Raw genomic sequence first — 26,076 nt, 5'->3', positions numbered from 1 at the left:
GAGTCGGGGGCCGGGCAGGGGGCCACACCATAGGGCGGCGCGGGCCCCCCCTGGGCCGCGCCGCCTTGTGGTGTCGCCACCTCGTGGCCCCACTTCGTATGTTCTTCGGTCTTCTGGAAGCTCCGTGGAAAAATAGGCCCCTGGGTCTTTGTTTCGTCCAATTCCGAGAATATTTCGTTACTAGGATTTCTGAAACCAAAAACAGCAGAAAACAGGAACTGGCACTTCGGCATCTTGTTAATAGGTTAGTTCCAGAAAATGCACGAATATGACATAAAGTGTGCATAAAACATGTAGGTATCGTCAATAATATGGCATAGAACATAAGAAATTATCGATACGTCGGAGACGTATCAGTGCTCGCAATGAGAAACTTGCACAACATCTTTTGTCCTACCAGCCGGTGGCAGCCGGGCCTCAAGGGAAACTACTGGATATTAAGGTACTCCTTTTAATAGAGTACCGGAGCAAAGCATTAACACTCCGTGAACACATGTGATCCTCACGTCACTACCATCCCCTCCGGTTGTCCCGATTTCTGTCACTTCGGGGCCATTGGTTCCGGACAGCTACATGTGTATACAACTTGCAGGTAAGATCATAAACAACGAATATCTTCATGAATCAATAACATGTTCAGATCTGAGATCATGGCACTCGGGCCCTAGTGACAAGCATTAAGCATAACAAGTTGCAACAATATCATCAAAGTACCAATTACGGACACTAGGCACTATGCCCTAACAATCTTATGCTATTACATGACCAATCTCATCCAATCCCTACCATCCCCTTCGGCCTACAGCGGGGAATTACTCACACATGGATGGGGGAAACATGGCTGGTCGATGGAGAGGCGTTGGCGGTGATGATGGCGATGATCTCCTCCAATTCCCCGTCCCGGCGGAGTGCCAGAATGGAGACTTCTGGCTCCCGAGACGGAGTTTCGCGATGTGGCGGCGTTCTGGAGGGTTTCTGGAGACTTCGACTTCTCCCCGTGCGTTTTTAGGTCGAGGCGAATAAGTAGTCCGAAGGGGGGCATCGGAGGCCAGCCGAGGGGGCCACACCATAGGGCCGCGCGCCCCCCCCCTAGGCCGCGCCGCCTTATGGTGTGGGGCCCTCGGGCCTCCACTTGATTTGTCCTCCTGGCTCCGTCATTATTCTGGGAAAATAGGGCCTTTCGTCAAAATCCCGAGGTTTTTCCTGAAAGTTGGATTTCTGTACAAAAACGAGACACCAGAACAGTTCTGCTGAAAACAGTGTTAGTCCGTGTTAGTTGCATCCAAAATACACAAATTAGAGGCAAAACAATAGCAAAAGTGTTCGGGAAAGTAGATACGTTTTGGACGTATCAGACGGTGTCGTCAAAAATGACTTAGCCCACTTCTTTGCCTTCTCAGTAAATACTGGCTTGGGCTCAGGCTGTTTTTTCGCCTTCATATCCGCCTTCCATTTCTCATACTGACCAGCCGCGGCCAAGTTGGTTTGCTCTTCACTAAGTTCCCAAGGCCTTGGGAGGAGAGGCTTCAGTGATGGCTCCGGTACCTTTGTGGTCTTAGGTACATAAGGGTCCGGGTTAATAGTCCAGGAGGAGGTTGCCTTGCTGTCCGCCTGCTTCTGCTTCTTCGTCGGAGGTGGATTGGGGGGTGGCGTACCCGCCGGAGGAGGACTGGGGGGCGGCGGCTGCTTACCCGCCGGAGGTTGTGGATTGGGGGGCGGCGTCGGCTGATGTGAAGGAGGTGTAGGTGAACCACCACCACCACCACCACCGCCACCACCACCACCACCGCCACCACCACCACCACCGGAGGGGGGTGGACTTGTTAGCCTTGGCACCTCGCCTGGAAACACTATGTACTTCTTTTTCCATAGAATGAACTGGCGCTTGGCATCTCCAAGTCTTCTCTCCCCTTCGGGTGTAGCATAGTCAATCTCCAGGTCCTCAAACCCTTGGACTATGTCTTCCACCGTGACACGAGCATAGCCATCTTCAATGGGGTTGTTGTGGTGGAGTGCTCCAGGTGTACAGGGTAAAGCACTGCCGGTAGCTACCTTCGTGGAAATGTTCCCCACTGGATAATGCAGATCACATTCTTTCATCTCCTTTACATCATCCAGGGGGTAGTGAGGCTCTGGTGCACGAATCTCGATCGTCGGTGCATTAGCACCAGCCGAGGTGAAGGGTGCATTAGCACCAGGCGGGGCTTCCGTGGAAGCCACGCTGCTTCTCCGCTGCTGGCTTCCGAGATCTTCATGCGGCCCTGCAGCCGATCTTTCTTTTACTAGTTGATACACCATCTGCTTCACCTCATGGAGTTCCGATGCCAAGTGCCCCACAAGATCTGCATCCCGATCCGTCTTTCTCTGACGGCTTCTGTAACCGTACGGATCATCATCCTGGGAAAACCCTACTTTCCACGGAATGGCGCCTTTGCCTCGTACACGTCCTGGGTGTTCAGGATTCCCGATGGCAAATGTCAGCGCGTCGTTCTCTCTGTTGAACTTGATTTTCCCTCTTGAGCTTGGGTCATTGCGTCAATAAGGGCTTGGGTGGGTTTAAACGCTTTCTTCCGGTGAACACACATCCCTGTCTCCGGGTCTAGCGATCCCCCATGCCCGTACCACCAGCTTTTGGCCCTTAGGTCCCATCCCTCTGTACCTAGAGGGATTCCTCGCCCCCTCAGGTCGTTCTCCATCTTCTCCCACTTAGGCTCCGAAAGGCGGTATCCTCCTGGCCCCATAATATGATTGTACTCTTTCTTAGACGCATTTTCCTTATTTTTTTCGATATTTCCTTGAAATGCTCCGATTTCTTTTGCAACACAAATTCTGGCCAATCATCTTTAAGTTTCTCATATTGTCCATTGAAATCCGGAGTCTTGTTCTGGTTGACATAGTCACGGGCTAAATTTTTCTTGTAGTTCTGGATGCTTTGGCCATCTTCTGAAGAGCGAACTCTTTGACTAGCCTCCTCCTCTGACGTCCACCCGGAATCTCGTTACCGAATTCATCAAATTTGTTGAATTCCGGAGGTAGAATGAAATGCTCCATAAGCTTTCTCCAGCAATCCTTTTTCGTTCTCTTGTGGACAAAACTGAAACCAACACGTGCCTTCTTTGGCTCATTCCATTCCTGGACGGTGATCGGGACATTGTCTCTAACAACGACTCCGCACTGGTTGATAAACTTTGTGTAATGCTCTCTGGGCTCCAGCGGCCTGCCGGTTGCACTGACAACTTCGATGGTATATGTTTCTCCTTGTTTCATCGTCTTGGTTTAGCCACGCTTTGTCATACTCGATTTTTTCGACGATCCGGCCGAGGGCTAAAAAAAGAAAGAGAGTCGCGCGTGTTAATACATATTTATTCAAATCAGTAAGTTTGTATCACATGAGGCTCAATGTATATATATACCTCGCCGGAGGTGGTTGCTACTTGCAATTCGAGATCGTCGTTTATCAACGGTTGACCTCCATCGACAATGTTCGTTCCTTCGTCATCACCTCGTTCACGACCTTCATCTTCACCATCAAGGTTCAGATAAGAAGAGACATCCTCTTCTTCATCTTGTTCGGTCGGCACATAAGGAACATCGCCGTTTATGATGCCCATTATATGTTCTTCAGCATCCGGATCATAGTGTTTCATAATCGGGTCAGCTCTATCGTCCGCCATATGTCAGTCCTGAAAACATGTAGTAAAAACTAATTAATTAAGTAAAGAAGGGGGCGGTGGCGGTGGTGAAAGGGCGGTGGCGAAAGGGCGGTGGCGCTGGCGAAAGGGCGGTGGTGAAAGGGCGGTGGCGGTGGCGGTGGTGAAAGGGCGGTGGCGGTGGCGGTGGCGAAAGGGCGGTGGCGAAAGGGGGGCGGTGGCGAAAGGCGGTGGCCCTCGCCACCCCCTCCGTATACGCACGGGGTCGGTGTGCATGTTTCTCTCTCTCTCGCCAAAAAAAAACCCCGGTTCCATTTTTGCTAACATTTTTGTTAAGTTTTTGCTAACCGGCAGAGTGCAGGCCTCTCTCCTCTCCTCTCCTCTCCTCTCCTCTCTCTCTCTTAGAGCGCGCGGCGGCGGTGCAGAGCAGCGGACGATGGCGCACGCATGCACGGTGTGGCGGCGGCCCCGGCCGACGGCGGCGACGCGCAGGAGAAGCGACGGGAGAGGCGACGGCGATCGACGGCGGCGGCGTACGCGAGGGCAGCGTCGAGGGAGGTGTCGAGGGCGTGGTCGTCGGCGTCGAGAGGGAAGCGTGCACCGTGTTAATTTTATTGCACACATTATAAATTTTGTTAAGTTATTTTTTTGTGAAGTTAAAAAAAAAGAATGTGTGATCGAGAGAGGGGCGCCGTGTCTTGTGGCACCCCTCTCCGCGGCGCGGTGGACGGCGGCAGCGGCCGGCGCGCGCGTGGTGTGTGGCGCGCGCGCGTGGTGTGTAGCCGGCGCGCGTGGTGGGCGGCGGCGTGTGGTGTAGCGCGGCGCCGCGCGGAGAGGCGGAGGCGTTCGGCGGCGCGGAGAGGCGGAGGCGCGTTTCGGCGGCGCGGAGAGGCGGCGACGTACGGGGCGGCCGGGCGCGGAAGAGGAGAGTTCGACGGCGGCGGTCTTCGAGGGCGGCGGCGGCGGCGGCCGTCGAGGGCGGCGAGGGCGGCGGCGTCGGCCGTCGAGGCGTCGTCGAGCGGAGCAGCCTGCCCGCGTCGAGGAGGTCGCGCGAAGTGAACCGCCCTGGTGGCTCGCGAGGTATTTATACCTCTCGACCTTTAGTCGCGGTTGGTGAGGCCAACCGCGACTAAAGGTGGTTTCGCCCGAATTCCAGCGGTTCCCGCGGAAAGACCCTTTAGTCGCGGTTGGCGAGGCCAACCGCGACTAAAGGTCTTTTTCAAAATTCTTTTCATTTCTAAATGTTAAAAATACAAATAATATATCAAAAAATTCAGAAAAATAGAACTAATTCATTTCAAAATGTTAAAAATACAAATAATATATCAAGAAAATTAGAAAAATAGAACTAATTTATTTAAAAATGTTAAAAATACAAATAATATATCAAAAAATTCAGAAAAATAAAACTAATTTATTTCAAAATGTTAAAAATACAAATAATATATCAAAAAATTCAGAAAAATAAAACTAATTCATTTCAAAATGTTAAAAATACAAATAATATATCAAAAAATTCAGAAAAATAAAACTAATTCATTTCAAAATCTTAAAAATAGAAATAATTTATCAAAAAATTTAGAAAAATCCAATTTCTTCCCGCCTCCCGTCTTCCCGCCTCCCGCTTCCCACAAGTTCTTCCCGGCCGCCTCTGTCTTCCCGCGCCCCTCTTCCCGCCAGTTCTTCCCGCCATTTCTTCCCGCCTCTGTCTTCCCGCCTCTGTCTTACCCAGATGGCCTTATTCCACCAACAGTTTTGTTAGATGATACAAAACCACCTTTAGTCCCAGTTGCACCCACCAGCCGGGACTAAAGGTTAGATGACCAGCTCTGGATTCCTCTTCTTCCCGCCATTTCTTCCCTGTCTTCTCGCCTCTTTCTTCCCGCCACTTTCTTCCCGCCTCCTGTCTTCCCACTCCCATTTTTCCCGCCATTTCTCACTACATATATGTAGCCCGGCTTGGCCAGCATTATCACATCTCTACAATCTCTCATCACTCTCTCATGGCTTCCACCGTACCCACTCTAACCTACCAGCAGGTGGAGGAGCTTTGCACCTCGAACTACCCTTGCCCACCGGGCTACCGCGTCCCCGCCGGCTGGAGCCTGAGCGCCGGAGGTGTGCCGGTCCCTCCCGTCCCTCAGGGTACTGCGCGCCGGGCGGCCATCACGAACCACTACTACCTCGACCTCACGCCGGAGCAGCGGATGAATCCCCGCTGGCATCCCGATAACCAGCATACTTGGGACACCTTCTTCATCAATCGGCGTGAGAGGGCGCTCGCCAGGTATGAGGAGGACGGTCTGCCTCCTGGGAACTTCCACGAGGCCGGCCGTCGGCTATGGTGGTACGGCCGGACTCTACAGAGTGTCATGGACTACATCACGGCCGGCGATATCCCCCGCCTGCGCTACCCTCAGTTCGAGCCACGAGCGCCGCCCGACGACAGCGACGACGGCATCGACGACGATGGCGGCAACTTAGAAGGCGGCGACTACCAGTACAACAGCGGCGACTATGAAGACTACGAGTATGCATATTATACGCCTAGGCAGGAGTATGACTAAATCACTCCAAATTTCATGTATCATCAGTGGTATCTCGAATCAATCGAATCATTCAAAAATGGACACCAAACACATCACAGATAATATAATTCACATGATCCATTCAACAAAGTTTGGTACAATAAATTATTACACATCATTTCTTCCCTTGTGTCCCTGCTTGCTTACGATTGTGCCGTATCCATGGAGCATCCTCATCATTTAACTTAATGCTTGGGTCAGTGTTCACTTTGAAGGGCGGAATTTCACCAAACATATTATAATCTTCTGACATGTCTGTCTTGTCCTCCACTCCCACGATGTTTCTTTTCCCTGAAAGAACAATGTGGCGCTTTGGATCATCGCATGATGTACTGATCGTTTTCTTATCTTTCCGTTTCCTCGGTTTGCTACTCATGTCCTTCACATAGAAAACCTGAGCGACATCTTTGGCTAGGACGAATGGTTCGTCAAGGTAACCAAGATTGTTGAAATCCACCATTGTCATTCCGTATTGCTCGTCCACCTTTACCCCACCTCCTGTTAGCTTGAACCATTTGCACCGGAACAAAGGGACCTTAAAAGAGGGTCCATAGTCAAGTTCCCATATCTCTTCTATGTAACCATAATATGTGACCTTTTGCCCAGTCTCGGTTGCTGCATCAAAGCGGACATCACTGTTTTGGTTGGTGCTCTTTTTATCTTGGGCGATCGTGTAAAATGTATTCCCATTTATCTCGTACCCTTGGAAAGTTGTTATAGTCGAAGATGGTGTCTTGGCCAACATGTACAGCTGATCTCCAACATCATTGTCATTCATTAAATGTTTTCGCAACCAACTCCGAAAGTCTCCATGTGGGCCTTTCTATTTCAGGATTCAGGCTTCCCCGGGTTGTCCGAGCGTAAAATATTCTTGTGTTCCTCGAAGTACGGAGCCACCCAGCTGGAATTGGTCAGAACTGTGTGGTGTGCTTCAGTCATAGAATGGCCGTCCATACATATCGTTGATTTCCTTCCGATCGTGCCTTTTCCACTTAGTCTCCCCTCGTGCCGCGATTGAGGAAGACCAATCGGCTTAAGGTCAGGAACATAGTCAACACAAAACTCAATTACCTCCTCATTTCCATAGCCCTTGGCGATGCTTCCTTCTGGCCTGGCGCGGTTACAAACATATTTCTTTAATACTCCCATGAACCTCTCAAAGGGGAACATATTGTGTAGAAATACAGGACCGAGAATGGAAATCTCTTCGACTAGGTGAACCAGGAGGTGCGTCATAATATTGAAGAAGGATGGTGGGAACACCAACTCGAAACTGACAAGACATTGGACCACATCGTTCTGTAACCGTGGTAGATCTTCTGGATTGATTACCTTCTGAGAGATTGCATTGAGAAATGCACATAGCTTCACAATGGCTACTTGAACATTTTCCGGTAGGAGCCCCCTCAAAGCAATCGGAAGCAATTGCGTCATAATTACGTGGCAGTCGTGAGACTTCAGGTTTTGGAACTTTTTGTCCGCCATGTTTATTATTCCCTTTATAGTCGACGAGAAGCCAGACGGGACCTTCATACTGCTCAGGCATTCAAAAAAGATGACCTTCTCTTGTTTGGTAAGAGCGTAGCTGGCACGACCTTGAAACCATTCCGGATGCCGGTAATCTGGGTCTTTCAAACGTTGTTGGTCCTGCCGTGCTTCCTTTGTATCATTTGTCTTCCCATACACGCCCAAGAAGCTTAGCAGGTACACGCAAATATTCTTCGTAACATGCATCACGTCGATTGCAGAGCGGACATCTAGGACTTTCCAATATTCTAGCTCCCAAAATATAGATTTCTTCTTCCACATGGGTGCGTGCTCGTCAACTCCCTGCGGAACTGATTGTCCGCCAGGACCCTTTCCAAAGATGACTTTCAAATCCTTGACCATATCAAATACCTCTGCACCAGTACGTTCCGCAGGCTTCGGCCGATGACCTGCCTTGCCGTTGAAATGCTTACCTTTCTTTCTTACGTTATGATGTCGGTGAAGAAATCGATGATGCCCCAGGTACACGTTCTTCTTACAATTACCTAGATATACACTTTCAGTCTCATGTAAGCAGTACGTGCATGCATTGTATCCCTTATTTGTCTGTCCCGAAAGGTTACTAAGAGCAGGCCAATCGTTGATGGTTACGAAAAGCAACGCTCGTAGGTCAAATTACTCTTCTTTGTGCTCATCCCACACACGTACACCAGGTCTGCCCCACAACTGTAAAAGTTCATCAACTAATGGCCTTAGGTACACATCGATGTTGTTGCCGGGTTGCTTCGGACCTTGGATGAGCACTGGCATCATAATGAACTTCCGCTTCATGCACAACCAAGGAGGAAGGTTGTAGATGCATAGAGTCACGGGCGAGGTGCTATGGCTGGAGCTCTGCTCGCCAAAAGGATTCATGCCATCTGTACTTAGAACAAATCTTATGTTCCTTGCGTCAGCTGCAAAATCTTCAAACTCTCTGTCGATCTTTCTCCATTGCGTTCCATCAGCGGGGTGTCTCAACTCCCCGTCCGACTTACGGTCCTCTTTGTGCCATCGCAACAACTTGGCATGCTCTTTGTTCCTAAACAGACGTTTCAACCATGGTATTATAGGAGCATACCACATCACCTTGGCGGGAACCCTCTTCCTGGGTTTCTCGCCCTCAACATCGTCACCAGGGTCATCGCCTCTGATCTTATAACGCAATGCAGTGCATACCGGGCATTCATTCAAATTCTCGTATTCACCGCGGTAGAGGATACAGTCGTTAATGCATGCATGTATCTTCAGAACCTCTAAACCTAGAGGGCAGACAACCTTCTTTGCTTCGTACGTACTGGCGGGCAACTCGTTATTCTTTGGAAACATATTCTTCATCATTTTCAGCAAATTTTCAAATCCCGAGTCAGATAGACCTTCCTGTGCCTTCCATTTCAGCAAATCCAGTGTGCAGCCCAGCTTTTTCACACCATTATCGCATCCTGGGTACAGCGACTTTTTGTGATCCTCTAACATGCGATCCAAATTCTTCCTCTCCTTTTCAGTTTCGCAGCCTCTCCGTGCATCAGCAATGGTCCGACCAAGATCATCAGCGGGCTCATCACGTGCCTCTTCTTCACCTTCCCCTTCACCTTCCCCACCTTCAGCATCCTCCATGAAAGTATCACCGAAATGATCAGGATAGTTGTCATCGATGATATCATCCCCTTCTTCATCTTCTTCCATTCTAACCCCTCTTTCTCCATGCTTGGTCCAACAATTATAGCTTGGCATGAAACCCTGCCGAAGCAGGTGCAGGTGAACGTCTCTTGAGAAAGAGTAACCCTTCTGATTCTTACAGGCAGCACATGGACAGATAACAAAACCCCCCTGCTTGTTCGCATTAGCCACTACGAGGAAATCTTTCAAACCCGTAATGAACTCGCCGGAGAGTCGGTTACCGTACATCCATTGCCGATTCATCTGCATTATTATTATATAAAGTATATAATTAACCATCATGCATTTGTTAAACTAACTAGCTACAAATAACAGAAATTAAACAATGAACTACACACATGCATATTTTATCAATGACACATGAAAGGTTCAAGTTGCTAACCGCGATCGAGGAGGAAAAAATAAATGAGAAAGCTCAAGTGTGGCTCGAACACTTCATATCATGTTTGTTTCATGCTCTCGGGCATTTCATCGAACACCTTGTGTGCATAAGAGGAACCAAAAGCAAACCCACCACCCCCTTGTGAAGATTGGGAAGAGAAGTGGCACCAAATGGCTAAGTGAAGTGTGCTGAGCTGCATTTATAGGGATGGGCCTTTAGTCGCGGTTGGCAAAGCCCCTCCCGTCCCCCAGCTGTCGACCGAGCCAGCTGGCCCAGACCTTTGGTCGCGGGTCGCCTCCCGAACCGCGACTAAAGACCCCTTTAGTCGCGGTTCGAATATTTTGGGGACTAATGGGGGTGGACGGAAGCCTCTTTTTCTACTAGTGATGGCTATCTCTTGTGGAATGAATGGAGGTTATTTAAGAGTAAGTATGCATACATTGTTAGAGAAGAGCAATGAGCCGCTAACCGAAGCCATGCTTAATCATGGTAAAAGTTTTAGCAACGAGCATCCTCAATAGGAAGAGTGAAAAAAGTAAAAGAAAAAGAGTTGTGAAAAAAGAAAGAGAAAAGAAAAAGAAAAAGAAAGAAAAAAGAGTATGAGAAAAAAGTGAGAGAGAGTTAGAGAGGATGCTCAACGTCTGTTGTTCATGTTGTCCCGGTATGGATGGCCTATAGTTGAGATACCCATCTCCTTTGGTCCTTTGTACAGGCGGAATGAAGGTACCCCATTACGATACTTGGTTGAAACATGTATGTTGAAAAGTCTTGGTAACCCAAAGTTGAGAAATGAGAGGTGTAGTCCTTAGCATTCAAGAAAATGAGGCAACACTTACTCATAAGAGGTCAAACTCATGACACATAGATATCTTCATACATGAGATACTTGGTACCCCATCCTTATTATTATTGTTGACATGAATTGCATAGCTCAAAACCTTGTTTTATTCTCTCTACTTTTTATTTTTGTTGAAGGTTTAGCACATATATTCCCTGCTTAATTTCTTGTGTTCAAGAGTCAAAAGAAATATCCAAGAAAAGAGAGGACAAAGAGTATTCCAACAATTCTATAGGATTCTCCTAAGCATGCTTTATGATTCATACTACTTATCATTCATGTTTCTTACAATGTTATTTACTATTATGCATGCTTTGTAGAATGTAAGAGATATCACTTTATACTTCATATTGCTTATTGTCAATTTTAATTGACTGAATCTTCTAAGACTTTGCATGATTACATAGAAGAGATGCAATAAACTCCAAAGTCCATGTTAGTTTTATCACATTTATGCTCGAGGACGAGCATAGGTTAAGCTTGGGGATGTTGATGCATGTAAAATGCATACATGAACTTTGCACTTTATTGCAACATATTACCATATATTTGCATCTTATATAGTGTTATTCCCATGTTTTATGATGTTTTAGGGGATTTTCCAAACAATCCCCCCTCCTCCGGTTTTAATTCTGTTTGGCAGAAAATGCCACTTTTTAGTCTTTTTGAATTTCTAGGAGCTACGTGACTCGAAAAAGGAAAAGATCAGGGGCCACGCTTCGGAAATTTCAAGACGAACAAAATAAGCTATAGTGGGACACCAGGAGGGAGCGCCACCTGGGGTCGTTTCCATCTCGAGCGTCCGTTTCGCTTCAATTGTGACGCCCCGAAACCGGTACCCTGAGGATTCCAGCGTAACCGCCGAAATCCGCACGATATCGGTTCAAAGACGCCCCCCGACACGAAGTGCGTGACCATTCACACACGTGATGCCAGATGAATTAACACAAGCGGTAACATTACAACAGGATTACAATAGAGCCCACAAGAAACATATATTACAACAACGACTCCAATGAGTCAAGATACAGATATACAATACAAAGATCCGAATCATACAGAAGATCGAATGCATCCGAGTACGGACAAGATACAAATTGGACTAAGAGTCCAGAAGATAACCAGTGGCGTCCATAACCCCGCCCAGGCCAAGACGGAGGGTAACCTTGCTAACGTCGTCATCTCGTACCTGTCGAAGTCGGGCCATCGGTTGCCGACAAAAGGGGGGACGAGACAAAAGAAAGAAAGGCGAGGGTAAGTACCATGGCACGTACTTGCGAGACAAGACCGGCTGTGCTCACCGGTGGGCGGTATAAACATCGCCCGGCTATATGTGGAGTTTAGCGGCAGCAAAGCAACTAACCAATAGAGACATGCTACAACATTCGTCTAACAGAGAATGGGAGAGAGCGCATAAGTTAACAGTTCTATACTCTGCAAACATCACCCAACCGATGCATTCCCCCTTCGCAAAGGAAGAAGTACTAATAAGGGCACTCACACGGTTGACAAGTTTTATAAGGTATCCGTTATAATAGTGCTAACTTACTATGCCAGTTATTAATAAATTATTAGCAGCAACATAAATGTGTAAGTTGTTCTATGATCAAGCTATACAGCTCCAAGTCGTCCATGACCGCGAACACGGCTTATCGATAAGACGTACACCCTGCAGGGGTTGCCCAAATGTAACCATACGCATGCTCGACCCGCTTACGACAGGCGGAGTCTCACAACAAGACTGTTCCCAGTTCAACAAGAAAGTCTAAGGGGGCCACCCGACTAAGCTACCCGTATCGAAGTTCGGCCGTACTCCGAAGCGGACTCAGGGTTTGCGTTAACGGCTAGGCATGCAAACCACACGCTTCGCTAAACGTTCTGCGGGGTACAATACAGAATGTAAACACCCGAAGGCAACAGAATATAAACATGCATGCGCCAAATAAAACCAAGGTTGTGGCCCCCTTTTCAACTGACTTAAGAAAAGGTAATGGGTGAGGGGGGTCCCGATAATCGTCCCCACGCATGGGTAGAGCGCTCAATCTCGGAACAGATAACAAGAACTTGGGTCCTAGGGGACATTAGCGAGACAAAGATCCGATGCTTTCGCAAAGGGGCTCACAGATGCCACTGCTTACAATTTTAGTTGTTAACAATATAGTAGGACATGAGTATCTCCAACAACTGATATAACATGTGATAAGCTCCCAACAACCCAACAGATATAAAGATAACAACATATCCCTAAACATGTGCTACGACTCGCAAGGCTCAACCAACAAACAATGGCGATAGGTAGCGGATATTTAACACGGCTCATATGGGTAACAGTGGAATAGGACACGTAACACAATAGAATCGCAGCATATGGATAGCAAGAGAACAACGAGACGGAAACTATAAAATAGGTGAAGAGGTGGGCTCGCCTGTGAAAAGCTGCAGGAGAACTTGCCGGAGAACTCATCGCATCTCACAACACCACTTCGTGATCCTATCCGGGAAGAAGCAAATGCTGGAACAAGCAACGGATGCAAATCTTACTACTACGGATAAAGAACCAACATGATGGAGATGACATGCATGACATGGCAGATATGGTGCGATGCACTTATCAGGATTAAGCGGAGTCGGAACCCCGAACAAACAAATTAGGTTGGAGTTGCATTTCTACCGACAAAGTTAATTGGTGGTTAACATGGCAAGCATGGCAGGGGTGCGCTGCTTCAAGATTAAATGGAACCGGGACAACCAATAGTTATATCCCACATATTCCATATGTTCCATATTAGGTGATAATGCAAACTATCATGAGATTGTATGAAGCACGATGCAACAGCAAACATGGATGGCATATTCATGTTCCTCTCATTTTTCTGATCAGTTTTCATATACAACACTTTTTTATTTCGAGTTACAGATTAAAAGTTATTAGCATAACTGTTTTTATTATTCAAAAATAGGAAACATAATTAGTTTAAAAGGAAAAAGGACCCGAAAATAAAGTCTGCCCGGGGGAAGGACCCCGGGTTTGTTTTCTAAGTATGCAGGGGGGTTTCCAGGAAACCGTCAAGAGCAGGGATGCCGGGTTAGGGAACCAAAAGCGCAGGGGGCTATGTGCAAGATTTTTAGATCTGGGGGGGGCAAGGATTTTTCTCACCGAGGCGGTTTGACCCGCGGTCACTGACGCGTGGGACCCGGTCGCTGACGTGGGAACCATGCGGGAGCACGCGGAAGGTGCTCGACGACAGGCTACGCCGCGCGCGTTCCAGGCGTGGTGGTCACCGTGGCCAGCGTCGCGCGAGCGATGTAAGGGGCTCCCGGATGCGCGCGTGAGCTCTCCGGATGCGCCTCATCGGCGCGGACCAGGAGGAGGCGGCGCCATCGTCGAGGGAGCGCCGGAGAGACGCCGGCGGCGAGGTCTACGACGGAAGAGCTCGGCATCAACAGCGGCAGCAAGAAAACAGAAGCAAAAGGGAACGAGAAGATGTCTAGGAGATGCGCCTCGTTACCACGGAGCTCGACGTGTCACCAGCGGCAGCAGGGGGTCGGAGGTGGCCGGAATTCGGTGAAACACCTTGCCAGAGCCGGAGAGGAATCGGTGAAAATGGCGACGATTTTGGGTGCCTGCTGTCCACAACTGGCGCGTGGTTGACGAGGGAGGAAATGGTGTAGCTTTCCTTCGTTCCCCGGCAACGGCGCCAGAAAATAGCTTGATGTCTACGGGAGCTTCTATTCTTGTAGACAGTGTTGGGCCTCCAAGAGCAGAGGTTTGTAGAACAGCAGCAAGTTTCCCTTAAGTGGATCACCCAAGGTTTATCGATCTCAGGGAGGAAGAGGTCAAAGATATCCCTCTCATGCAACCCTGCAACCACAAAGCAAGAAGTCTCTTGTGTCCCCAACACACCTAATAGGTGCACTAGTTCGGCGAAGAGATAGTGAAATACAGGTGGTATGAATGAATATGAGCAGTAGTAACGCAGCAGTAGTAACGCAGTAAAACAGTAAACAAGCAGCGATAGCAGTATTTGGAACAAGGCCTAGGGATTACACTTTCACTAGTGGACACTCTCAACATTGATCGCATAATAAATAACTCTTTCTCATATGTGCTACATACACTCTTTTGTTGGATGACAAACACCAGTCGTTGTGTAGGGCTACAAGAGCACCTCAATGCCGGAGTTAACAAGCTCCACAACATTCGATGTTCATATTTAAATAACCTTAGAGCATAATAGATCATTGCAAAATAAACCAAGAACTAACATAGCACACACACTGTCCACATTACACTATGAAGGAGGAATAGATCACATCAATACTATCATAATGATAATTAACTCCACAATCTACAAGAGATCATGATCATAGCCTACGACAAGAACCACACGGTGCACACACTAGTCACCTTTACACCATGCAGGAGGAATAGACTACTTTAATAACATCACATGAGTAGCACACAACTAGTAGCGATACAAAGCTCATCATATGGATCTCAATCATGTAAAGCAGCTCATGAGATCATTGTATTGAAGTACATAGGAGAGAGATTAACCACATAGCTACCGGTACAGCCCCGAGCCTCGATGGAGAACTACTCCCTCCTCATGGGAGACAGCAGCGGTGATGAAGATGGCGGTGGTGTTGATGGAGAAGCCTTCCGGGGGCACTTCCCCGTCCCGGCGGCGTGCCGGAACAGAGACTCCTGTCCCCCAGATCTTGGCTTCGCGATGGCGGCGGCTCTGGAAGGTTTCTCGTACCGTGGCTTTTCCGTATCGAGGTTTTAGGTCGAGGGGCTTCTTATAGGCGAAGAGGCGGCGTCAGAAGGTCAACGAGGCGACGACACCACAGGGGGGCGCGGGCCACCCCTGGGCCACGCCGGCCTATCATCTGGGGGGCCTGTGTCCCCTCTCTGGCGGCTCTCGGGTGTTCTGGATGCTTCCGGGGATTCTAAGATGCTGGGCGTTCATTTCGTCCGATTCCGAGAATATTTCCTTACTAGGATTTCTGAAACCAAAAACAGCAGAAAACAAAGAACTGCCCTTCGGCATCTCGTCAATAGGTTAGTTCCGGAAAACGCATAAATATGACATAAAGTATGCATAAAACATGTAGATATCATCAATAATGTGGCATGGAACATAAGAAATTATCGATACGTCGGAGACGTATCAGCATCCCCAAGCTTAGTTCCTGCTTGTCCCGAGCAGGTAAACGATAACAAAGATAATTTCTGGAGTGACATGCCATCATAAACTTGATCATATTGTAAACATATGTAATGAATGCAGCGATCAAAACAATGGTAATGACATGAGTAAACAACTGAATCATAAAACAATGACTTTTCATGAATAGCACTTTCAAGACAGGCATCAATAAGTCTTGCATAAGAGTTAACTCATAAAGCAATAATTTAAAGTAAAGACATTGAAGCAACACAATGGAAGATTAAGTTTCAGCGGTTGCTTTCAACTTGTAACATGTATATCTCATGGATAATTGTCAACATAGAGAAATATAACAAGTGCAATATGCAAGTATGTAGGAATCAATGCACAGTTCACACAAGTGTTTGCTTCTTGGGATGGAGAGAAATAGGTGAACTGACTCAACATAAAGGTAAAAGAATGGTCCTTCAAAGAGGAAAGCATCGATTGCTATATTTGTGCTAGAGCTTTGGTTTTGAAAACATGAAACAATTTTGTCAACGGTAGTAATAAAGCATATGTATCATGTAAATTATATCTTACAAGTTGCAAGCCTCATGCATAGTATACTAATAGTGCCCGCACCTTGTCCTAATTAGCTTGGATTACCAGGATTATCATCGCAATACACATGCTTTAACCAAGTGTCACAAAGGGGTACCTCTATGCCGCCTGTACAAAGGTCTAAGGAGAAATTTCGCATTGGATTTCTCGCTTTTGATTATTCTCAACTTAGACATCCATACCGGGACAACATAGACAACAGATAATGGACTCCTCTTTAATGCATAAGCATGTAGCAATTAATGTTCTCATATGAGATTGAGGATATATGTCCAAAACTGAAACTTCCACCATGATTCATGGATTTAGTTAGCGGCCCAATGTTCTTCTCTAACAATATGCATGCTCTAACCATTAAATGAGTGGTAAATCTCCCTTACTTCAGACAAGACGGACATGCATAGCAACTCACATGATATTCAACAAAGAGTTGATGGCGTCCCCAGAAACATGGTTATCGCACAACAAGCAACTTATAAGAGATAAAGTGCATAAGTACATATTCAATACCACAATAGTTTTAAAGCTATTTGTCCCATGAGCTATATATTGCAAAGGCGAATGATGGAAATTTTAAAGGTAGCACTCAAGCAATTTACTTTGGAATGGCGGAGAAATACCATGTAGTAGGTAGGTATGGTGGACACAAATGGCATAGTGGTTGGCTCAAGGTTTTTGGGTGCATGAGAAGTATTCCCTCTCGATACAAGGCTTAGGCTAGCAAGGTTATTTGAAACAAACACAAGGATGAACCGGTGCAGCAAAACTCACATAAAAGACATATTGTAAACATTATAAGACTCTACACCGTCTTCCTTGTTGTTCAAAACTCAATACTAGAAATTATCTAGACCTTAGAGAGACCAATTATGCAAACCAAATTTTAGCAAGCTCTATGTATTTCTTCATTAATAGGTGCAAAGTATATGATGCAAGAGCTTAAACATGAGCACAACAATTGCCAAGTATCAAATTATCCAAGACATTTTATCAATTACTACATGTAGCATTTCCCGTTTCCAACCATATAACAATTAACGAAGCAGTTTCAACCTTCGCCATGAACATTAAAAGCTAAGAACACATGTGTTCATATGAACCAACGGAGCGTGTCTCTCTCCCACACAAGCATTTATTCAAACAAAAACAAAAACAAGAAACATACAGACGCTCCAAGTAAAGTACATAAGATGTGACCGAATAAAAATATAGTTTCAAGAGAAGGAACCTGATAATTTGTCGATGAAGAAGGGGATGCCCAAGGCATCCCCAAGCTTAGATGCTTGAGTCTTCTTGAAATATGCAGGGATGAACCACCGGGGCATCCCCAAGCTTAGACTCTTCACTCTTCTTGATCATAGTATATCATCCTCCTCTCTTGACCCTTGAAAACTTCCTCCACACCAAACTCAAAGCAAACTCATTAGAGGGTTAGTGCATAATCAAAAACTCACATGTTCAGAGGTGACACAATTATTCTTAACACTTCTGGACATTGCTCAAAGCTACTGGAAGGTAATGGAACAAAGAAATCCACCCAACACAGCGAAAGAAGCAATGCGAAATAAAAGGCAGAATCTGTCAAAACAGAACAGTCCGTAAAGACGAATTTTAAAATGGCACCAGAATTGCTCAGATGAAAATGCTCGAATTGAATGAAAGTTGCGTACATATCTGAGGATCACTCACGTAAATTGGCATAATTTTCTGAGTTACCTACAGAGAATTAGACCCAGATTCGTGACAGCAAAGAAATCTGTTTCTGCGCAGTAATCCAAATCTAGTATCAACCTTGCTATCAACGACTTTACTTGGCACAACAAAACACAAAACTAAGATAAGGAGAGGTTGCTACAGTAGTAAACAACTTCCAAGACACAAATATAAAACAAAGTACTGTAGCAAAATAACACATGGGTTATCTCCCAAGAAGTTCTTTCTTTATAGCCATTAAGATGGGCCCAGCAGTTTTAATGATGCACTCGCAAGAAATAGTAGTTGAAGCAAAAGAGAGCATCAAGAGGCAAATTCAAAACAAATTTAAGTCTAACATGCTTCCTATGCATAGGAATCTTGTAAATAAACAAGTTCATGAAGAGCAAAGTAACAAGCATAGGAAGATAAAACAAGTGTAGCTTCAAAAATTTCAGCACATAGAGAGGCATTTTAGTAACATGAAAATTTCTACAACCATATTTTCCTCTCTCATAATAACTTTCAGTAGCATCATGAGCAAACTCAACAATATAACTATCACATAAAGCATTCTTATCATGAGTCTCATGCATAAAATTATTACTCTCCACATAAACATAGTCAATTTTATTGGTAATAGTGGGAGCAATTTCAACAAAGTAGCTATCATTATTATTCTCATCAAGTGTAGGAGGCAGATATAATCACAACAAAATTTACTCTCCATAGTAGGTGGCACCAAAAGACCACTATCATTATAATCATCATAAATAGGAGGCAAAGTATCATCAAAGAAAATTTTCTCCTCAATGCTTGGGGGACTAAAAAGATCATGAAAACCAGCTTCCCCAAGCTTAGAACTTTCTATATCATTATCAACAATGGTGTTCAAAACGTTCATACTAATATTACTACCAACATGCAAATAAGATTTCATAGGTTTTTTAATTTTCGCATCAACAATCCATGTTTTAAATTAGGAAATAGAATAAGAAGCTCATTCTTGTCCATTATGCCAAACTAGTGTAAACAAGAAACAAAAAGATGCAATTGCAGGATCTAAAGGAAATAGCTTCGAGTACTTACAACGGCGAAAATAGCTTAGTAGCCGAGATCCGGAGTGTGAGTACCTTTTACCTTTCCTCCCCGGCAACAGCGCCAGAAAATAGCTTGCTGTCCACAACTGGCGCGTGGTTGACGAGGGAGGAAATGGTGTAGCTTTCCTTCGTTCCCCGGCAACAGCGCCAGAAAATAGCTTGATGTCTACGGGAGCTTCTATTCTTGTAGACAGTGTTGGGCCTCCAAGAGCAGAGGTTTGTAGAACAGCAGCAAGTTTCCCTTAAGTGGATCACCCAAGGTTTATCGATCTCAGGGAGGAAGAGGTCAAAGATATCCCTCTCATGCAACCCTGCAACCACAAAGCAAGAAGTCTCTTGTGTCCCCAACACACCTAATAGGTGCACTAGTTCGGCGAAGAGATAGTGAAATACAGGTGGTATGAATGAATATGAGCAGTAGTAACGCAGCAGTAGTAACGCAGTAAAACAGTAAACAAGCAGCGATAGCAGTATTTGGAACAAGGCCTAGGGATTACACTTTCACTAGTGGACACTCTCAACATTGATCGCATAATAAATAACTCTTTCTCATATGTGCTACATACACTCTTTTGTTGGATGACAAACACCAGTCGTTGTGTAGGGCTACAAGAGCACCTCAATGCCGGAGTTAACAAGCTCCACAACATTCGATGTTCATATTTAAATAACCTTAGAGCATAATAGATCATTGCAAAATAAACCAAGAACTAACATAGCGCACACACTGTCCACATTACACTATGAAGGAGGAATAGATCACATCAATACTATCATAATGATAATTAACTCCACAATCTACAAGAGATCATGATCATAGCCTACGACAAGAACCACACGGTGCACACACTAGTCACCTTTACACCATGCAGGAGGAATAGACTACTTTAATAACATCACATGAGTAGCACACAACTAGTAGCGATACAAAGCTCATCATATGGATCTCAATCATGTAAAGCAGCTCATGATATCATTGTATTGAAGTACATAGGAGAGAGATTAACCACATAGCTACCAGTACAGCCCCGAGCCTCGATGGAGAACTACTCCCTCCTCATGGGAGACAGCAGCGGTGATGAAGATGGCGGTGGTGTTGATGGAGAAGCCTTTCGGGGGCAGTTCCCCGTCCCAGCGGCGTGCCGGAACAGAGACTCCTGTCCCCCAGATCTTGGCTTCGCGATGGCGGCGGCTCTGGAAGGTTTCTCGTACCGTGGCTTTTCCGTATCGAGGTTTTAGGTCGAGGGGCTTCTTATAGGCGAAGAGGCGGCGTCAGAAGGTCAACGAGGCGACGACACCACAGGGGGGCGCGGGCCACCCCTGGGCCGTGCCGGCCTATCATCTGGGGGGCCTGTGTCCCCTCTCTGGCGGCTCTCGGGTGTTCTGGATGCTTCCGGGGATTCTAAGATGCTGGGCGTTGATTTCGTCCGATTCCGAGAATATTTCCTTACTAGGATTTCTGAAACCAAAAACAGCAGAAAACAGCAACTGGCCCTTCGGCATCTCGTCAATAGGTTAGTTCCGGAAAATGCATAAATATGACATAAAGTATGCATAAAACATGTACATATCATCAATAATGTGGCATGGAACATAAGAAATTATCGATACGTCGGAGACGTATCAGTGCCCCCGGCCCGATTGCTTGCATGAGGTGAACGAGGAGTGGGAGGCGAAGCTCTCGGTGTCCACAGTTTGGCGCGAGGTGCCCTGTAGCGGCGGGGCGTCGACGGCCGATGGCGGTGGTCTGGCCGTGGCTCACAGAGAAGAAAGGAGAGGGAACAAGGCATCGGCGCGAGTGGAAGGAAAAAGAGGAGGGGAGGCTAGGGTTTTGGGTGCAAGGGATAAGAGGAGGGGAGTAGGTGAGGAGGGAGGTGGCCGGGGTGGTTGAGAGAGGAGGGCCACGCCATGTGCGTGCATCTCTCCCGTCGCTGTCCAGGGAGGACGAAAAGAAGAGGATGGGGGCGTGGCGAAGGGGTATGGGCCGGATCAGGCTGGGCCGCAGGGGAGAAGGGAAGAAAAGGGAGTGGGCCGCCGGGTTGGGCTGCTCGGGCCAGGAAAAAGGGAGGGTCCGGTTAGCAAGGAATTAGGGTTTTCCTTTTAAAACTTTTTCTCTTTTCTTTCAAAACTGTTTTGCAAGTTGAGTTTGAATTCAATCCAAACAAATTTTGAATTTGAAGCAGAGGGGTGATATAGACAAACGAAATAATTAGGTTTATAAATAATTTCATTTATTTTGGTTTTAGGGTTTATTAAACAAAAGAGGAGCGGGGGTTTTGTATAAACCAAAAGAGAGGGAAAATAAAATAACTAGGGTTTCAAAATAATTTTTATTTTGCAAAACCATGGATGATATGATGCATGATGTCATGATGATGCAGAAAAGGAAAAGAACAAACAAAACTATTAGGGGTCCTACCCTGGGCCGTTACAAATCCAACGCCAACCGACTTGTTTTGACCTAACAACTACTATATATACGACCGCCGAGGATTTCGTTGAGGCTACGGCAGAGGAGATCAAAAACACATAAACATAGAGTCAGCGGGCCGCCGCCGGCAGAGATCGGAGGGGGGAAACGCTGCCGGAATTGCCTCCGGTGGACTCCACTCCCCTTCGGTGAAGGCATAAGCACCATCTTCATCATCTTCATCAACATCTACAGCAACTCTACATCACCCCCTCTGTAATCTCTTGGCAAACATGATGTATGATGCAATATATTGTTTTCCCATGATCTATTGTATCTCTATGTTGATGTCTGAGTAGTGAATTGTTCATGGCAATTGTGAGATAGTTTGTTGTTGGTTGCATACAAGTATTTGTTCTCTTCTATGATGATCTTTTGTACTGATATATGAGTGCACACATATTTTGGGGGGATGCATAAGGTTGTCACCGTTGCATGTTGATAGGGAGAGGGACAGCGGGAGCTGACATAAACCTTATCCTAATTCTTAGATGCATGTTGTATTAATCATGATTAATCAAATGGGGGGTATAACTATGGGGACTTTTAATCTTACAATGGTGGTTGAACTTTACTTATTAATAATTTCCTTGTTTGCTCTTAACTGCCTTGGGATCAATCACTAGGTGTGTACTTTCTCATATCCATGGCTACACGTATCTATGGCTCCTCTCTAGAAGAAACACTAAAAAGACTATAATGAGCTTCACTAATTGTGACAACCACACAAATGAAATAGCAATTTGCCTGAACACTTGCTCTCTTTAGTTACTCCACTTCACTTCCGTTCATCTCATTGCATTTTATTTTATTGCACTTTACTTGTCTTGCATTTTACTTCTTGCATTTTATTTTCAGCACTTATAGTTTCTAGTAAAACCTCTACACACACACACCATATCTCCTAGCTTTGCATAGAAGGCCATATAAGTGGGTTATAGGGCTTTAGAGAATAGATAGTTTACCTTCAGCTCCTCGTGGGTTCGACACTCAAATACTATCGAATTGTACTGTGGTGATCCCCTGTAGTTGCGGGTTATCACCTGCGAGCCAGATCGACCGAACCCACTCCGGGTCAGTTTGTATCCAAATTATTTCAAGCCTAGGTCATCCCAAACTCCTATATAATAGCATGTCTAGCAGACACCCCATATCGGCCTGGAAACGTTAGTTTGGGATGATATGGTGTTTTTGGTCCATTTTTGGGCTAGGCCAGACACCGAATCGGTGGTCTGGCCTGGAAAATGGATCCAAGCCGCAGCCCAAAACCGTGAAATGCCTGTATATATGGCAGTCGGAGAGGCCGGTGGGGGCCAAACCCCATCCGCTCCTCCACCTCCCCGCCTCCCGTTGACGAAAAATCATCCTCCCACGGGCAAGCAATCGGCGATGCGTGCGCGTAGATCTAGCCTCCCCTTCTCCCGCCGGTGAGCGATGGTTTCAGGGCGCGGCTTCAACGGGCGCGGGGGCGGCCAGGTTGGCCGCGACGGAAGCGGCCTCGATAGCGGCGGGAGCTCCAACGACCGCGCTGATGAGAAGACGGAGAAGGTCCGCTCCGATGCTGCGCGGATCCGAGGGACGTACCGCTTCAGCAGGTACGGCGTCGCCCCACCACCCGTGTTCTCGAAGCGCGAGTCTACGGCTTACTGACGCCACGACTCCTCTTCCGGCGGCGCTTCGAGCTCTTGCCAGCCGCCGTCAACGGCACTGGTGGTGAAGACGGAGCCCGAAGACGCGCCAGCGCCCGCGTTCACACCCGGTGATTACCTCGACGATGCAGAGCTCGAGCGTCTCCTCCCGAAGCTCGGCAAGGAAGCTGGCCTCGCGCCTGGCGACTTCGTCGACGAGCGCCACTTCGACACCGTCATCGGGCTCGTCTCACAGACGAGCCGCCGCGAAGCGGACAAGGTGGAGGAGTGGCGGCTGGTCGCGGGGGAGCAGGGGAAGATCTCCGTCGACGTCGGCAGCGCCGGCGAGTGAGGAGGCCGCCGACGCGCCGCCACCACGGCACAGGGCTCCGGTGAGCATCCCGAGCCAAATTTTGGTACTAGGTTGCCGTGGCGACGAGAATTAGCTCGAATAGTAGCCCAATTCGAGTAGCTTTTGGTTGATCGTAGCCGAATTTAGCTTATGTATGTATGAACTGTTGAATGCAATGCAATTCTATCTCCCGCGCCAATTTTTTTAAATATGAAGTTCTGTTTAGCGTATCTAGTCTGTGCGCTCGTTTTTTAAACCCCAAATCTGCTTTGGGGTGCCCTGGATAGGTGGTTTTGGGGTTTGGGGTTTGAGGTATCAGCTAGAGATGCTCTAAGGTCCAGGAACGCCCCAAATTAAGTTTAGACCATGTTTAAGATAAACCATAGTTCTAGACTTTTTTGCTGCACATACAACTGAAATTACCCGCACCAATTCGTATCGATCTGGTGTTTTTGCTACTGAAGATTTGTGTGATCTGTTGTTCCATTGGAAATTGGAAGATTGCAATTTACCACTTCGTGGTCGGCGGCTATTTGCGCAAGTGTGTGAAGTTGCGAATATCTACAGGGTTGAGAGCTGTTGCATTGATACCAGGGAGAGAGCGAGAAGGTGAGTATAGAGAGGCGATGACAATATAGTGAAAGAGTGTGGAACGGGCGACGGAGTTATTGGTCTGTCTCCCGCGCTTTCCCACGCGTGCAGAATTGGCCGATTGGAGTTCATTTTAGACTCGTCCGGGACAAGCTCGCTAGAAACGCCCGACTCACCCGTTGTTGCTGGGCCTGCCACAGGGCTGCTTTAAGCTTCACGCCAGCTACAACTTAGGAGTGCTGCAGAAATCCAAACGGGCTGATTTTCTTCTCCCCCAAGCCAGGCCGAACCATCTGCGGGAACCAAACGCGCCCGAATTGAATGAACAGCGTCCGAAAACATATACCCAAAACAGAAGAAACACGCTGGTCAGAAATGTGAAACTCTGCTCAAAGTACATGGTCAAATAGTTCAGGCACAAAGCTGAGCATGGGCTCAATCAACGCATGCCACGGCTATCTCACAAAAACCCGTTCAGGTGGAAGCCACGGACGCTGCTGCCGCCGACGCACAACCACCTTATGATCCTAAATTACATCATGAACTAACACGTGCGTCTATGCTCATTGATCAAGCGACCTAGTTTTTGTTTTGGAGAGAAATCAAGCGACGTAGTTGACCTTCTCTTGTTGCATCGCGTCCACGATCTTGGACCATTTGGTGCGGATGGTGATCACCACCAGCGTGCTTGTCTGGCACGTCAGCCCGCAGATCAGACCCAACCATAAGCCCTGCAAAAATTGAAGATTTGTACATCAGCTATTTTCCAGATCGGAGGGAGTTTCATTCATTACGTACCCTGGTGTTGAAGTTGAGCCTGAAGGCGAAGAGGATGGCCAGCGGCATGCCGACGAAGTAGAACGCCACCAGGTTCGTCATCGCCGCCAGGTGCTGCCATCCGCAGCCCCTCGCCACCCCTGCCAAATGCCAATTCATTCATTAGTTTGGTCACTCAATTGTATGTATAGCACTAGCAGTGCATTCTAGTCTCTGATTTTGTGTCCATAATACGAAATCATCCGTGTGAAGGAATAAGAGAATAATGATTCTCGGAGAATGGTGTAGGTGTGTAGGTAGCTGGCTGACGGTTTTTTCTCACCTGAAAGGATGCCCTGGGCGGAGTCGAGCACGATGGACATCATCATGAACGGGGTGATGGCCGCAAACTCTGCCGCAATCACCGAGCTCCCGCTGAAGAGGCTCGCCCAGAGGCCGTGGCGAAAGCCCAGCAGCAGGATGAAGGAGAGACCGAGGAACACAGACAGCTTCAACGTCACCGCCACGGCGTTCTTCGCCCTGACTATGTTCCCGGCACCGATCTCATTCGATACCCTCGTGCTGCAAAAAGTGCAGGAAAAGGAACATAAAATCCCCCTAATTTTACACACAAAGAAACTGGTTCTGACAGCGACAGAGGAAGAAATTGTGAGTCTGAAACCGGACATTACATCACATACCTCACAGCGGCACTGAACCCGTAGGTGATCATGTAGGCAATGGCCTCCGTGCTCGCGCTGCATTTGGAAATTAAAGATGGATGAAGTCGATTCATGCCACTAATCATGCATGGGTCCTGGCCTACGTATTACATGATTGAACAATGTCACTGACCAGACTGCAAGAGACGTAACTTACCACATGGCGATCAACGACGTGCTCACCGTGGAATCCGGCAGCAGGCCAGCAATCAGCACCAAGAGCTCAAACGCCCACCACTCCAAGCTGCAGTCAGTACGAATGCCAGGTTAGATTATAGAGGAAATGACGTACAAGTGTCTCTGAGAATAACATGTATGGATGT

At 47.1% G+C, this 26,076-nt stretch overlaps 1 protein-coding gene across 5 annotated transcripts in view; it reads right to left on the bottom strand.

The window, feature by feature from the left end:
• Window positions 1-24,644: 24,644 nt before the first annotated feature.
• Window positions 24,645-26,076, bottom strand: part of LOC127303029 (protein DETOXIFICATION 19) — a 112,454-nt gene continuing 111,022 nt past the window's right edge. For all 5 annotated transcript variants that reach the window (XM_051333777.2, XM_051333776.2, XM_051333780.2 and 2 more), the window contains 5 exons: window positions 25,911-25,997; window positions 25,733-25,789; window positions 25,375-25,613; window positions 25,074-25,192; window positions 24,645-25,006 (listed from right to left, as the gene is read on the bottom strand). In XM_051333777.2, the coding sequence (XP_051189737.1) occupies window positions 24,878-25,006; window positions 25,074-25,192; window positions 25,375-25,613; window positions 25,733-25,789; window positions 25,911-25,997 (631 nt within the window). In that variant the 3' untranslated portion in view covers window positions 24,645-24,877. The remainder of the gene's footprint in view (window positions 25,007-25,073; window positions 25,193-25,374; window positions 25,614-25,732; window positions 25,790-25,910; window positions 25,998-26,076) is intronic.

The sequence above is a fragment of the Lolium perenne genome, chromosome 5 (genome assembly GCF_019359855.2).
Source record: "Lolium perenne isolate Kyuss_39 chromosome 5, Kyuss_2.0, whole genome shotgun sequence".
NCBI lineage: Eukaryota > Viridiplantae > Streptophyta > Magnoliopsida > Poales > Poaceae > Lolium > Lolium perenne.
Note: the sequence above shows the minus strand (reverse complement) of the source record. Positions and strands in the feature narration are given on the sequence as shown.